Source organism: Alligator sinensis, unplaced genomic scaffold (assembly GCF_000455745.1).
Source record: "Alligator sinensis unplaced genomic scaffold, ASM45574v1 scaffold1118_1, whole genome shotgun sequence".
NCBI classification, from domain to species: domain Eukaryota; kingdom Metazoa; phylum Chordata; order Crocodylia; family Alligatoridae; genus Alligator; species Alligator sinensis.
The window spans coordinates 2,123,979-2,136,795 of NW_005842070.1; the positions used below are offsets into that span (position 1 = coordinate 2,123,979).

Here is a 12,817-nt window from a genome sequence, read left to right on the forward strand (position 1 = left end):
CGTCTTCCCCTGCTGCAGGTGTTCACAGCCCACGTGGGGCTGTCTGGAGCAGGCACAGGCAGCCGCATGCAGGCTACGAGTAGCTGCAGCGTGGGGCACCGGGCATGGGACCAGGTTACAAGCTGGTGCTGAGCGCAGGGCAGAGTGACCCCTCACCCACTGCGTGGCCAACACCTCATGCTGCAGCCGCTTATAGCCCACCTGGGACTGCCTGTACCTGCTCCAGACAGCCCCGCGAGGGCTGTGAGTGCCAGCAGCAGGGAGCACCGGCCATGGGGTGGGCGAGGGGCCACTTTTCCCTGCGCTCATCACCAGCTTCTTCCCTGTCAGTAAGCAGAGGGTCGGGGCTGTGCGCTGCCCCTCACCTGTACCACAGGGCTGGTGGGCACTGGGAGTGAGTGGACAGGGAGCTAGCAGGAGCACAGGGCCCGCACCGCACCAGTGCCCCAGGGTCAGTGCCAGCGGGGCCCAGATCAGGGTGGCAGGAGCACGGGGTCCCAGCTTGCAGGGGCTGTATGGAGCCGAGCTAGCTCCCCCCCTTCCTGCTGGTGCAGCCCAGCCTGGCTCCATAGACCCCTACCAGCCTGTGCCTTGCTTTAGGCCCCACCAGTGCTGGCCTTGGGACATTGGTCCCAAGACATTGAGACATTGGTCCCAAGATGGTGACTGGGGGAGGCACCTGTCAAAGGGTGTGGCTACCCATGTGGCCCTTGACAGCCTGCCAAAACTGGGTAAGCGGCTCTCCGCCCAAAATAATTGCCTGCCCCTGGTCTAAGGACATAGGTGGACAAGGTTCTTCAGGTGAATCTGATATCTTTTTTTACACCAACTTAAATAGTTGGAAAAAAAATGTTTAGCAAGCTTTTGGGTTTAAGAACCCTTCTTCAGGCTGAAGAAATCTGTTTGAAATGAGCACTTTGTGGCACTACAGACAGGCTGCATGTATGCACACTTGCCTTTTGTAGCACTATAAGGGCATATTAAATGTAACTCCATAAATGTAACTTGTGTCCAAGACCTGAGTTGGCTAGAAAGCTATCTTATATGCATCTATACAAGCTTCTGTAGCTCCTTGAAGCAGAGTGTAGATGTATTCAGAGACGCAGTTAGATCTTAGCTATGAGTTTCCCCTTTTCTGCTCTTAATTTCAGTTATATTATTTTTGTGTAAATGCTATTACCATAAACACCTTAATTAGAAGTTACCTGCAGAAATATAATTTTTTATTCAATATGTGCAAATATTACTCTTGGGTTTTTATTCATCAGCAGAAGGAGGGGTTTACAGCTTCAGAGAAGACCAGGAAATTTAAATTGTGCAATTTTCCTCACTGTCAGCTTGATCAAAGAGAAAATGGTAGAAAGGGGTGGGGAACAGGTTCAGAATAAGTTATGTAAAAAACCAAAAATTTGAAGAGGAATAGCAAAAGAAGCAGAATCTTGCCCCAATGCTTCCAACACATTTCATGCCACTTTGGGTAGATATTGATCAGAATCTAGTAGTGGAAGGAATGATTGCAGGCAACCACATCATATAATCCTTTTGTTTATGCATGTAGTAAGATTCATCTTGGGTTGTTTAGCCTCTACTCTTCCTGGAAGGCTGGTCACACCCCATGGTTAGAAATGTGTTTTCTAATTTCCAGCCCAAACTTGTTCCTGGGAAATTATAGTATTTCTGTACCTTATATTCTGCCATTCATATTCTTGAAGGATTTATATTACGTTGTCAGTCACCAAAGACATTAATGCTGTAGCAAGGGGTTAATTTTATAATGTGCAAAAGCAGAAATGGTAGGATGTGCATGTTATGTATGTTGTTCTAAGTAATGTGTTACCTGAAATATGTTTTAGAAAATGAAGGAAAAATATGAAGGGTTTAAGAGTATGGTTCTTCTGTATTCCAAAAATGCCTAATTGATTTTTGGATGCAATATACATCGTTGACTTATTTTTACTGAAGCAGTTATTTCTTGCTTATCTTTCAGTCGCCCTCTGCCCTCTAAATGGTCTACAGCCAGCCCAGCAAGTATAGCCAGTAGAGGTATGCTTATTGTTTTACTGTACACAAAAATAGAATTATTTTGTTTAAATTGTACTCTTGGACAGGCCATCATTCTCATATTTTTTTAATTAAACGAGTTCTGATCAAGTCTTTTCTAATATTTTTTGGTCTTTACGCTAAATTAAAACTGCATGACTACAGATGGTGCTATCATCTTGTTTTCAGTTGCTTATACACTCTGTGGCCCTGTGTGTTCAGAGTGCAACTTTCCATAATGGATGTCTACCTCTGTAAGGAATGCTTTCCTAGAATGGTCTGCTGCTTCAGTGTGAAGTTTGGGAAAATATTTTCTTCTTCTGTGTGCTTTGTTTTACAGCTGTTTCATTGTGAACCTCAACTGGCTCCCTTCTTTGAGGCAGAGGTTGGCATTTTAAACAGTGGTGTGATATCAGGGATATCACAAGGAAAATTCACCCAGATTTAGCCAAATGAATTTCAGTTCTCATTTGCTCAGCTGAAGCATACTGGTTTGGCAAATAGCATTCACTGAGCTTTGTTTGTTCTGGGTATTCCCCAGTTTGGAACTACTGTAGCTGAATTTTTCCAGATGGTCATGCTTCTTGCTTCTGTAGTACTGAGGGCAAAACTGAGAACAGGCAGATTCAGGAGAAAGGAAAAGGAGGATGAGTGGAATGCAGAGTGGGCTGTAGGTGATAAGGAGGAGAGGGAGAAGGGGCAGAGATCAGGTGAAAGCAGATTTAGGAAGGGGAACAAAACACAATAAAATGGGCATTTTGAATGGACAGATGAGCACAGAACAGTTCATAGGGGCACAACCTGGAATGAAATCCATGATTTCAGAAATGGAACACTGTTTTGCTACTGGTAGTTATCTCTCTCCTTTGACTAGTCCATATTGATACTAGTACATCCATTAGTTATTCTGTTAGCTCAAGCAAAGTCTGCTATGAATGTAGGGCTAGGGACAGACATTCAAAAAGCCTGAGCCTAAATTGATTCAATCTTTGCAGGTTTGTCTAACTTGCCTAGGTTGAACCGGTTTGCAACTGTACAGACATTCCATCTGGACTGAGGAAATGCAGGCACATGCCTGCAGTGGCTCAGGCTAGAAGCCGGGTGGTGCTAGAACCGCCCTCCCTTCCCTTCTACAGTGCTAAACTAAGGGGGCGGGTGTCCAGGACCTGGCAGGACTCTCTTATTAGGAAGGGATGTAAACCCACACCCAGCCTGCACTGTCCCAGGCATTTCCCCACTCGCTGCTCAAGGGACAGGAGTGTTGCTAGACCCCAGCCCCCCAGCTAGCACTCTGAGGCAAAGGAGGCTGGGGAGCAGTGCATGCATCTGTTTATGATGCTGAACTTTTTAATTTCCCTCTCCTTGCTTCTAACTACTGTCTGCAAACCGGACGAGCGAGGGAGCCAGCAGAGAGCTGATAACAGAGTGTTTATTAGCCCATTAACAAAACAAAAGCCTGTCTCATTAGTTTAAGCTCTTCTTAAACCGCTTTTTCCAAGGAAGGAGTGGAGGGACATTACCAGCTGACCAGTCGCTTAGGTCCAAAAAGCCCTAAGCGGACACTGCTCTGTGTTCCTGTCCCAGTGAAATTGGACGGACACACACACACACACACACACACACACACACACACACACACACACACACACACACACACACACCCACACACACACACACACACACACACACACACACACACACCCCTCCCCTCTAGTCTCTGGCGAAGCTCCAGCTAGGGAGCAGAGGGGCCGTGTTCCCTGGAGCAGACAGCACAGGGCAGCAAAATATCGGGGATGCTGAGAGACTCTGGTTTAACTTAAACCAGGAAGGGGACTGGAACAGATATTGCATAAACCGGTTTAATCCAAATCAGTTAAATCTGATATTACATTCAGCCAGGTGCATCTTAAACCAGTTTCAGCCATTTTGAAACTAGTTTATATGCACTGAACTTTTGTTCTGTTACAGGTTTAAACCAATTTCTGATCACTTAAACCAGTTTGTGTGATGTCTGTTTGTGTGATGTCTGTCCGTAGCCCAAATGACCTTAGAGTCATAGATGCTAGGGTCGGAAGGGACCTCAATAGATCATCGAGTCCGACCCCCTGCATAGGCAGGAAAGAGGGCTGGGGCTAGATGACCCCCGCTAGATGCCTATCTAACCTCCTCTTGAAGACCCCCAGGGTAGGGGAGAGCACTACCTCCCTTGGGAGCCCATTCCAGACCTTGGCCACTCGAACTGTGAAGAAGTTCTTCCTAATGTCCAATCTAAATCTGTTCTCTGGTAGCTTGTGGCCATTATTTCTTGTAACCCCCGGGGGCGCCTTGGTGAATAAAACCTCACCAGTTCCCTTCTGTGCCCCTGTGATGAATGAGGCATGGACCCTGTAGGGTTCCACACAATAGAATGTTTTTTCAGTTTGCTTTTTTTTTAATCTTTAAAAATTTATATTAAAAAATATATAGTGATCGTGGAAAGTTCTGGAATACCAGTGTTTGAAAAATATGTCTAGTTTTATATATGCAGGTAGAGTCAGTAGTTTTATATTTACTAAAATCACTGGAAAAGACATGTTCTGGATGGGTTAATTTCTAATATGACTGTTGAGTAGTGAGGCTTGGGAATTCTGTCATCACCTAACGTTTCCCTAAAACAAAAAATAGCTTGTTGTAATGGTTTTCGTTTCCTTCTAGGTATTTACATGGCAATGATTTGTTAATAAATAGTTACAAAAAGCATACATTAATATGAAATTCAGTTGCAATGTCACATACTCAAAATTATGAAATGCTGGAATATTATCATATTTAATCCTTGCAGTTTCAGGAAGTAGCAGCAAGACTGCCCCAAGTCCAGGAGCACTGCAGAGGTCACGCAGCGACATCGATGTTAATGCTGCTGCAGGTGCAAAGGCACGGCATGCTGCTGGACAGTCATCAGGGGCTGGGCGTTTGTCTGCAGCTGGTCTGCCTCCAGGGTCATATGCTTCACTAGGTGAGGGGATCTGTGTTTACAGTAATTTTCTGTTGGCATTTTCCTTAAGCAAATTGTAAGGCAAAAAATAGTCCTGTTCAGGAAAAGCATCAGTTAACGTATTTTTAACAGACTTGATAGTTTATAGGCACCTTGTCCTTGAACTTTGTCATCTCTATTGTCCGAGTAGGAATTACCTCTCTCCTGCCTTTTTGGTTCAGTTTTCTTTGGAAGGATTATTTTGACTCTAACTTGAGGGTTTGCAAGTGTACTTTAGCCCTTTACAGCTCCCTTTACTGAGAAGGAAGGCCAGTGCAAAGAATACATCTTCGTAATGCTCTTGTAAGAGGTAGATCCAGATGTGCCATGTTCTCTAGAAGCAGATAAATGAAAAAATGCCTTTTCTGTAGCAATCATGGTATCTGCCAGTTTTTGGGAACAGTGTGTGAGTCACCGTTACAGACCGCTCGCATTTAAAATTATACTCAACGTTTCTGTAGCTAACGCATGGTTACATACGTCTCAGAAGTGTAGTAAAATAATTTCATCTTTAAATCTGTTAGTGTTTTATACAGCGCACAATGTAGGTATCAAGTGTTTCCTCCTAAGAATGCTGATTCAACTCTATTTTACTTGTTGGCTTTTTTGGTGATGGCTAATGCACTTTCTTTAGACAAAAAAGTTCTGCTATCACTTTTTTGCCTGAGGAGAAGTCTATCACAGATGGCATTTCTACAGTTAGAACTGTTGCCCATCCCAGTCAGACCCAGCTTTTTGCAATTGCACCATCAGTGAGGAAGCATGAGACACCCTTATGCAGACTGTTTATGTTCTGGATAGTGGCAGGGGGGAGGGTAGATATAACTTTCACAGTACTACTTCATTTCCCTCATTCAAGATACCATCCAGAGTACCAAAGACAACCTAGAAGCAGATAGTAATTCCAGTATTACCAAACACAATCAGTAAAAGTCATGAAAGAGGAGGGAAAATGTGTGCATATGGTCCTTTTTTAATTTGTCTTCTGTTTTATGAGGCTTTAGGTGGGTTTCGGCAATGTATTCAACCATTTTTGCAAACATGAAAGCTGAAAACTTTTTCGAGAACTAAGATCTTCACTGGAACAGTGCCACCCCACCCCTTCCCCTCCCCTCAGGAGTATTGACAATTTCTTCATAACATTAAGCATCTCAAGGCATGTGCCTTGAAAATTGTGAAAGTGGAAAACACTGTTGCTGACAGTCTGTCCGTGGCCTCCCTTGGGGTGCAACACTTTTCTTTATTGGGGTTCTCAAGGCAAAGCAAAAATTTAGTCCTTTATTTTACAAGCACCTGGGAAGTGAAGTGAAAGTGAAGAGGCGTTAGAATGATGGACATGGGAGAAGAAAAAAGAGGTCAAAGTGAGGAGTTAATACAGAACAACAAAATTATCCTGCCTATGACAGTAATACATTTTATTCATATTGATTAAATATAAGGATTACTTTGGGCATTACTTAAAAAGAAACTGAACCTTGGGTTGAATAGTGTTATGCTATAAGAACATCTAAAACAGCAACATCAAAATTACCTTTTGCTCCAGGTTGGATGCGGACCACAAGGCTTCTTGTGGGCTGGATCTGGCCTGGGACCTGAGTTGGCAGCTGCGGCCATCGCAGCAAGTGTTGAGCAAGCAACTATGGACCAGACAGCTGTTTGCCATGGTGGAGGCTTTGCAAGTGGTGGTAGGGCAAGTTGAAGAGCACAGCCCTCACTTGCCCCTGCTGAAGCTGATGGTTATGTTTACCAGGGTCCCAGATTCTGCAGTAGGCATGGCCTACTGTTGGCCATGTCCTCAAACTCCATGGTGCACTGGTAGTCCAGAAGGAGGTCTAGTCTGGAGGCTGCATGTTTTACACCCCATATCTAAAGGATTACATGTTTAATTCCCAGCATTTGCAGTGTTGTTCACAAGCACACGCTAATCTTTAGTGTAGTAAATACTGGGACTTGTATGTAAGGAAATGACAGTAGTGGAAGGAACTGCTGATGCTACCAGTTTCATGTCTTGGTTTTTGTATGTTCTGGGCTCATTCCCAGTGAATATTTGAACAGCTCCTTTAGTATTTGGAAAGCATTGCTTCTTGTAAGTACCATTTGGACTCCTACAAAAAGCTGCTAGTCTTGAGTTTGAATGAATGGAAAAATGACCTGACTGAAGATATGTTTGATAGAAATATATGGATACTATGCATGACAGATGTTGATATTGTAGGTAAGACAGAATTTGAGTGTACTGGGATAGAAATGAAATAGTGAGAATTTGATCTTTGCTGTTCTTTCTAAACAGTGTTTTAATATGGAGTTTGACAGGTAATAAAACTTTTAGAAGAGACTCCTTTTGGTCAAGTAGATAACAGTAAAAAGATAAGGGTCTGGGGCACACATTGCATAAACTGGTTTGACCCAAATCAGGCAAGTCTGATACTACATTCAACCAGGTTTATCTCAAACTGGTTTCAGCCATTTTCAAACTGGTTTATGTGCACTGAACATCTGTTCTGTTACAGGTTTAAACCAGTTTCTGATACTTAAACTGGTTTATGTGTAATGTCTGTCTATAGCTCCTGTAGTTTCAGCCCTGACTTCATAAATTGGTGCTGCTGGACAGTAGGGTTTGAGTAAAGGGCACACAAGAAATGTAATTTAATGTTTTATATAAATAAAAATATATACTCTGCTGGCCCGTGCCAACCTGGCCAGCCTCCTCCCATCCCCAGTAGCACATGGGAATCCGGCTTCAGTTGCATGCTGCTCTGGATGGGACAGACCCGCCTGGGTTGGCACCAGCCAGCAGAGGCAGCGGCAGAGCCGTGTACCACTCGGGACCAGCTGGTGCAAGGGGGGGGAAAGTGCAACTGAGCCCCTGCTGCTCCGGCTGGGTTCATCCTGTCCCAAGCAGCACATGGCTACTCTTCTTTCCACACGCACCGCGTTGGCAACGTCAAGCTGACGCAGTGCATTTGGGAACCTTGTCTCTTCCCCAGCCCTTCAGCAGCTATTAGGAAGCTGCTAAGGGGCTGGGGGAGGGACAAGGAGTGGGAACGAAAGTAAACAGTGTTTACTTTCATTTCCCATCGCAGCACCTTGGGCCTCAGAAAATGCCTTGGTGGGCCTAATGTTAGACAAGCCTGATGTATTGCATGCCGCAGGGCACTTTCCCTGTATAAATAAATATTTTCTTCTTTGTCTTATGTCACATGAGCGATGAGTAGGTTTTACAGTACTTTACAATTGAAAAGGAAAGTAACTGTGTTTATGCTGTGTGAAAGCTGTTTCTTCTGGATTTCTTTTGAATGACCTCTTTAAGGCTTAGTTTTTTAACAGTATACTTCATATATATATATAATACTTCTGGTTTTATGCTTCCTTCTTCAATGGCCAATGGGAATTTCTGAGAATTCAAAATGCTGAAACTTAAAACTATCTCACCACTGGATGGCATGTCTCTCCCTGATAAGGATGTTTAGTTTAGGATACGTATTCTCCAGCTGTGAATTCACAGTGTAATCCACTTTATAGAATTGTATTTCTTTTCTCTTAGCCTCTGAATGTAACCTAAAAACAACATGAATTGCATATAAACTGAAGCAGTGTCAAAGCATGTTCCAGAATGTGCCCTGATTGCAACAACTCTTTTGTCAGTTGAATTTCAGGCCTGTTGCTTCATTTCCATAGCTTTGCTGATGGTGAATTTCAGGTGTAACAATTCAGATAGCATTATTTAATTAGCTACTTTTTTCCCACTTAGTGCAGCTTCGGATTCAGAACTGACAAATTTAAGAGATCATAGGCTTTACTTGCCTCTCTATGTTATTTCCTTTTTATTAGTTGAAGAGAACTCCCCTGTACTGTTACTTAATTTAAAATGTTTTGTTTTAAAGGGACTAGTTCTAGAAAAAATACCAAGTTATCTGCCAGGTTTAGCCATTTAAAGATCTGTTTAAAGCCCTAAGTTATACTTTCTGAGCAGAATCCAACCAATTGTGCATCTGTTACATAGTAAACACTATAGAGCAGTGGTTCTCAACCTGTGATTCGTGGACCCCTGGGGGTCTGTAGACTGTTAAAAGGGTCCATGAAAGGTGACGATGATCAATCAAAAGTATGTCAATACCCACACTTACAATTCAAAGGGGTTCACACTTCCATTTGAAATTTCCAAAGGGATCTGTATGTACATTTGAAATGTTTAGAGGTCTGCAAAAAAAATCTGGATACACCTTTCCACTCTCTCTCACACACTCGCACACTTCTTTCCAATTGAACTTGTAAATATTTAATGCTTTTAAACTATATGTACCGGTTTTCCTTCTGATATGTCTTTATTTTGCTGTCCTTTTTTTCATAAACTTTCCCACAAATTTCTTCTTTGTAGTTTCATGTTAAGTAGCAGAATTTCTGCAGAACTGGAACCATTGTGCTTCAGTAACATTATAAAAATCCCAAAATTAAATTTCCACTGGCAGTTGAGCGCCAAACTCTGAAAGAGTAAATAATTTCTGCTTTTAGGGTTTTAAGTTTTTGCATCTTTTGGGAGCATATGGGGGGGGGGGGTCTCAGATGCCATCTTATGACTTTATGTATGTTAGAATGAGGACCATAACTTTTCTAAAATTAGTTAATAAGTATATGAATTGGATGTACAGTTTCTGCAGTGTTTAATATTAATGTAGTTTCCTTAATGAATGTTTTATCAGTCTGTTGCCTGCACCTTTATTCTAACACACTAAGTTTTCCTTGTTTCTTTGCCTGCTTTTTGAACAAAGAGGATACTTCTGACAAGATGGATGGTAAGAACTTGTTTTGTCTGTCCTCCTCTAAACCTATTAAAACGTCTTTGAGTTTGCATTTCATGTAAAGTTTATGTGCATACTTATACTACTCTATTAACTAATGAAGTCTCTCAAAATTCTTTGTGAACCCTCCTGTATCATAATCGTGAAGTCTTAATGTACATCAGTTTTGTATTATTACTGCAGTTGTCAGTGTCTTGTATATGTGTTGTCCAGCTGCAAAAGAAACTTCATGCATCTTGACGCATCAGAGTACAAATAGATTTTATCTTCTTTCAATCAGCTGGAACATCAGCAATTTTGAACTGTCTTTAGAGTTTTGTATTTGCTACAGTTAAAAGTTTATGTACGGTGTGCTTCATCATGATCCATGGTTTCCTCTGTACATCCAGCATAGTCAGATTTCTATTTTCCCCAGCAAAGACTTTGATTAAAAAAAAACAGTGGAGGAGAAGGCACTTCCTTAAAAAATATTTTAAGGGGATTTATTTTTAAAGTTAGGATTGTTTTATTTAAAGAATATTTCATCAGAATCTGTGTTCTGAAATAGTCCTGTTTAACTTTAAAAATACCCTATGTAAGCCTTCTCCTAGTTAGATTCTTAAAAATATTGTTGAATGTTCTGAGCTTCACAGTCTTCCAAAAATATATAGATTTTTGTCTCCAACTTGGTTTTAGCACTTATTGTTATAGCTATATATTATATACTGTTTTAGTTCGCTTAATGTAACTGAAAAAGCCTTTTGAGAAGCTACATCCTTATTGTAGCTGCTGCTCTCCTGAAACTATAAGAGCAGAGGTTGTCATTTGCCCAAAGGTGTTACAATGGGCCATATTGTAAAGAAGCCAGAACACCAACTCAGCAGTAGAAAATTCTAAGTCTGATTTATTTGCAGAGAACTCTTTGTGATTTAGTGACCGTTTAATATTTTTTGCTACGTACATCGCTACAATATCCTAGCATGTTGAGAAAAATTAGGAACTGCCAGCAAGAAAGTAGATTATATTCCCCTTTACCCATAAATTAGTGAATAATAAATACACAAATTGGACACGGGAGAAGAGAAGGCCTTTAAAATACTAGAATCTCAAGCCATATCAAAATTCTTTATAACCATTACATTACATTTCACTTTGCAGCAAGAACAAATATAGAATGTGGTGTCTGCTCATGTCATTTCAAATCTCTTAACGTTGGGAAGGAGTCTCATTTAAAATAGCATTGTAACTAGTGAGGAAAGAATATATAGACTCCTACAAAATTAAATTTGCTTACGTTGCATATGATAGGATTTCTTAGTATATAATAATACTACAACAGTTTTACTCTTGGCTCCTGTGGTCAGGTTGCCTTTTTATCACTGTGCTCACCTTGGAATTTAAGACCGGTAGAGAATTCAGAAAGTTGTTGGTTTGTTTTTTTTTAAATTACCAACCAATTGTGGGAGGATTTTAAAAACCTGTCACTACCTGAATATATTCTCCCATAATTAGACCTTTGTTTCAAAGATGCTAGGGGCAAAGGGGTACATGGACATCTTCCATCTCTGTCCACTCTTTGGATTATACATTTATCCCATGCTTCATCACAGTAACAAATGTACCCAGATTCAGCAGTCTCATTTAATTGTAGCTTGTGCTCTAAGGGAAGTTGTCTAGTTTTTCAAAGTTTTAAGCAAAAATCTATCTTGCATGAGTCATTTCACCTCCTCACCTGCAGCATCTTCCATCAGATTATCTCTGCGCAGTATTTAAAGCACTATCTGTATTACTTGCTTCAGTCTAGAGGTTGTTTTGAAACTCCTTGGAGAAGTACTTACTTTGTGTGCACCTGTTATCTCCTTTTTCTCAGGAGTAGCTTTCAGTAGGGCACTTGATTTGAGGTCTTTTAAACAAATCTAGATGTGCTATTTTTAGATCAGTCTCACTCTCATATGAATGATGAGAACTTTTCTTTTTATTTTGTTATGCAGTGCTTTTCAAAGAAAGTTTGGCATCACATGTTGTATTCCAGTAATTTGGTACCAAGCAGTCCTTGACATACCGTTTTAGTTTAATGGTGGAGTTGCAACATGAGAGCAGGGTTTTAGACTCCTTATATAATATGCTTAGTTTCCTTAAGGATCATAGGAACAGTCTGAAAAAAGGAATTGAATCAAAAAGTAATAGTACTGTTTGGAATATCATTATTTTGTTATTTTTTCTGTTTAGGAACAGCTTCTGAAGATGGTAAGAAAATAAATCTTTTGTTAGATTAGCAAATACTTTCATCTTCATGCCTTCATCAATACAAACTAAATTATAGAAGTAGAACTATGTCATTGGGATGCTTTGGGTTCATCTTGTTAGCTAGTTTATGCACCTAAGAATAATAATAATAATAATAAGTTATTGTTGTAATATTTTTTGTAACTCTGCTGAATTAATATTTTAGTTTTCAAGTAGTCACCTGCAACAGAAATGTCATTGCCTAACATTTTTAGAGTAAGATAGGAGTTTTATATTGGAATCATAAATATTTTTTTTTAAACTTTCATCCCCTGCTAGAATGTGCTCTGATGTGGGAAGCAGGTGCTACCATCAATCATCTATTTGAAATTTGAAAATCTATTTACATTGCATTGTTAAAATGCTTCCAATCTAGCACCAGACAGTAGATGCACAGTCTCTAAATGAATGATCAGTATGCTTGCGTCAAAATTCAAACAGATATTTTTTGTGTGTTAATGAAAATTTAATTGGGCTTTGAGCAGTAATTTAGCAACATAACCAAATGGTGGCACTCTCTATTCCTGCATTCACTGGGTCAAATTCTGAGTACAATTACATGTCCTGCATCCTCATTACAATCAGTAAGAAACATTGACATATCATGGGCATAACCAAGGGTAGAGTTTGACCCAGTCTAACTGGTAATGCTAATACATTATTTACTAATACCCAAGTGAATAACCTCCTTTATCCTGAC

The 12,817-nt window shown here is 40.7% G+C and overlaps 1 protein-coding gene across 10 annotated transcripts in view; it reads left to right on the forward strand.

Moving 5' to 3' along the window:
• Window positions 1–12,817, forward strand: part of CLASP2 (cytoplasmic linker associated protein 2) — a 216,568-nt gene that overhangs the window by 133,462 nt on the left and 70,289 nt on the right. For all 10 annotated transcript variants that reach the window (XM_025204139.1, XM_025204136.1, XM_025204140.1 and 7 more), the window contains 4 exons: window positions 1,988–2,043; window positions 4,862–5,035; window positions 9,823–9,846; window positions 12,061–12,078. In XM_025204139.1, the coding sequence (XP_025059924.1) occupies window positions 1,988–2,043; window positions 4,862–5,035; window positions 9,823–9,846; window positions 12,061–12,078 (272 nt within the window). The remainder of the gene's footprint in view (window positions 1–1,987; window positions 2,044–4,861; window positions 5,036–9,822; window positions 9,847–12,060; window positions 12,079–12,817) is intronic.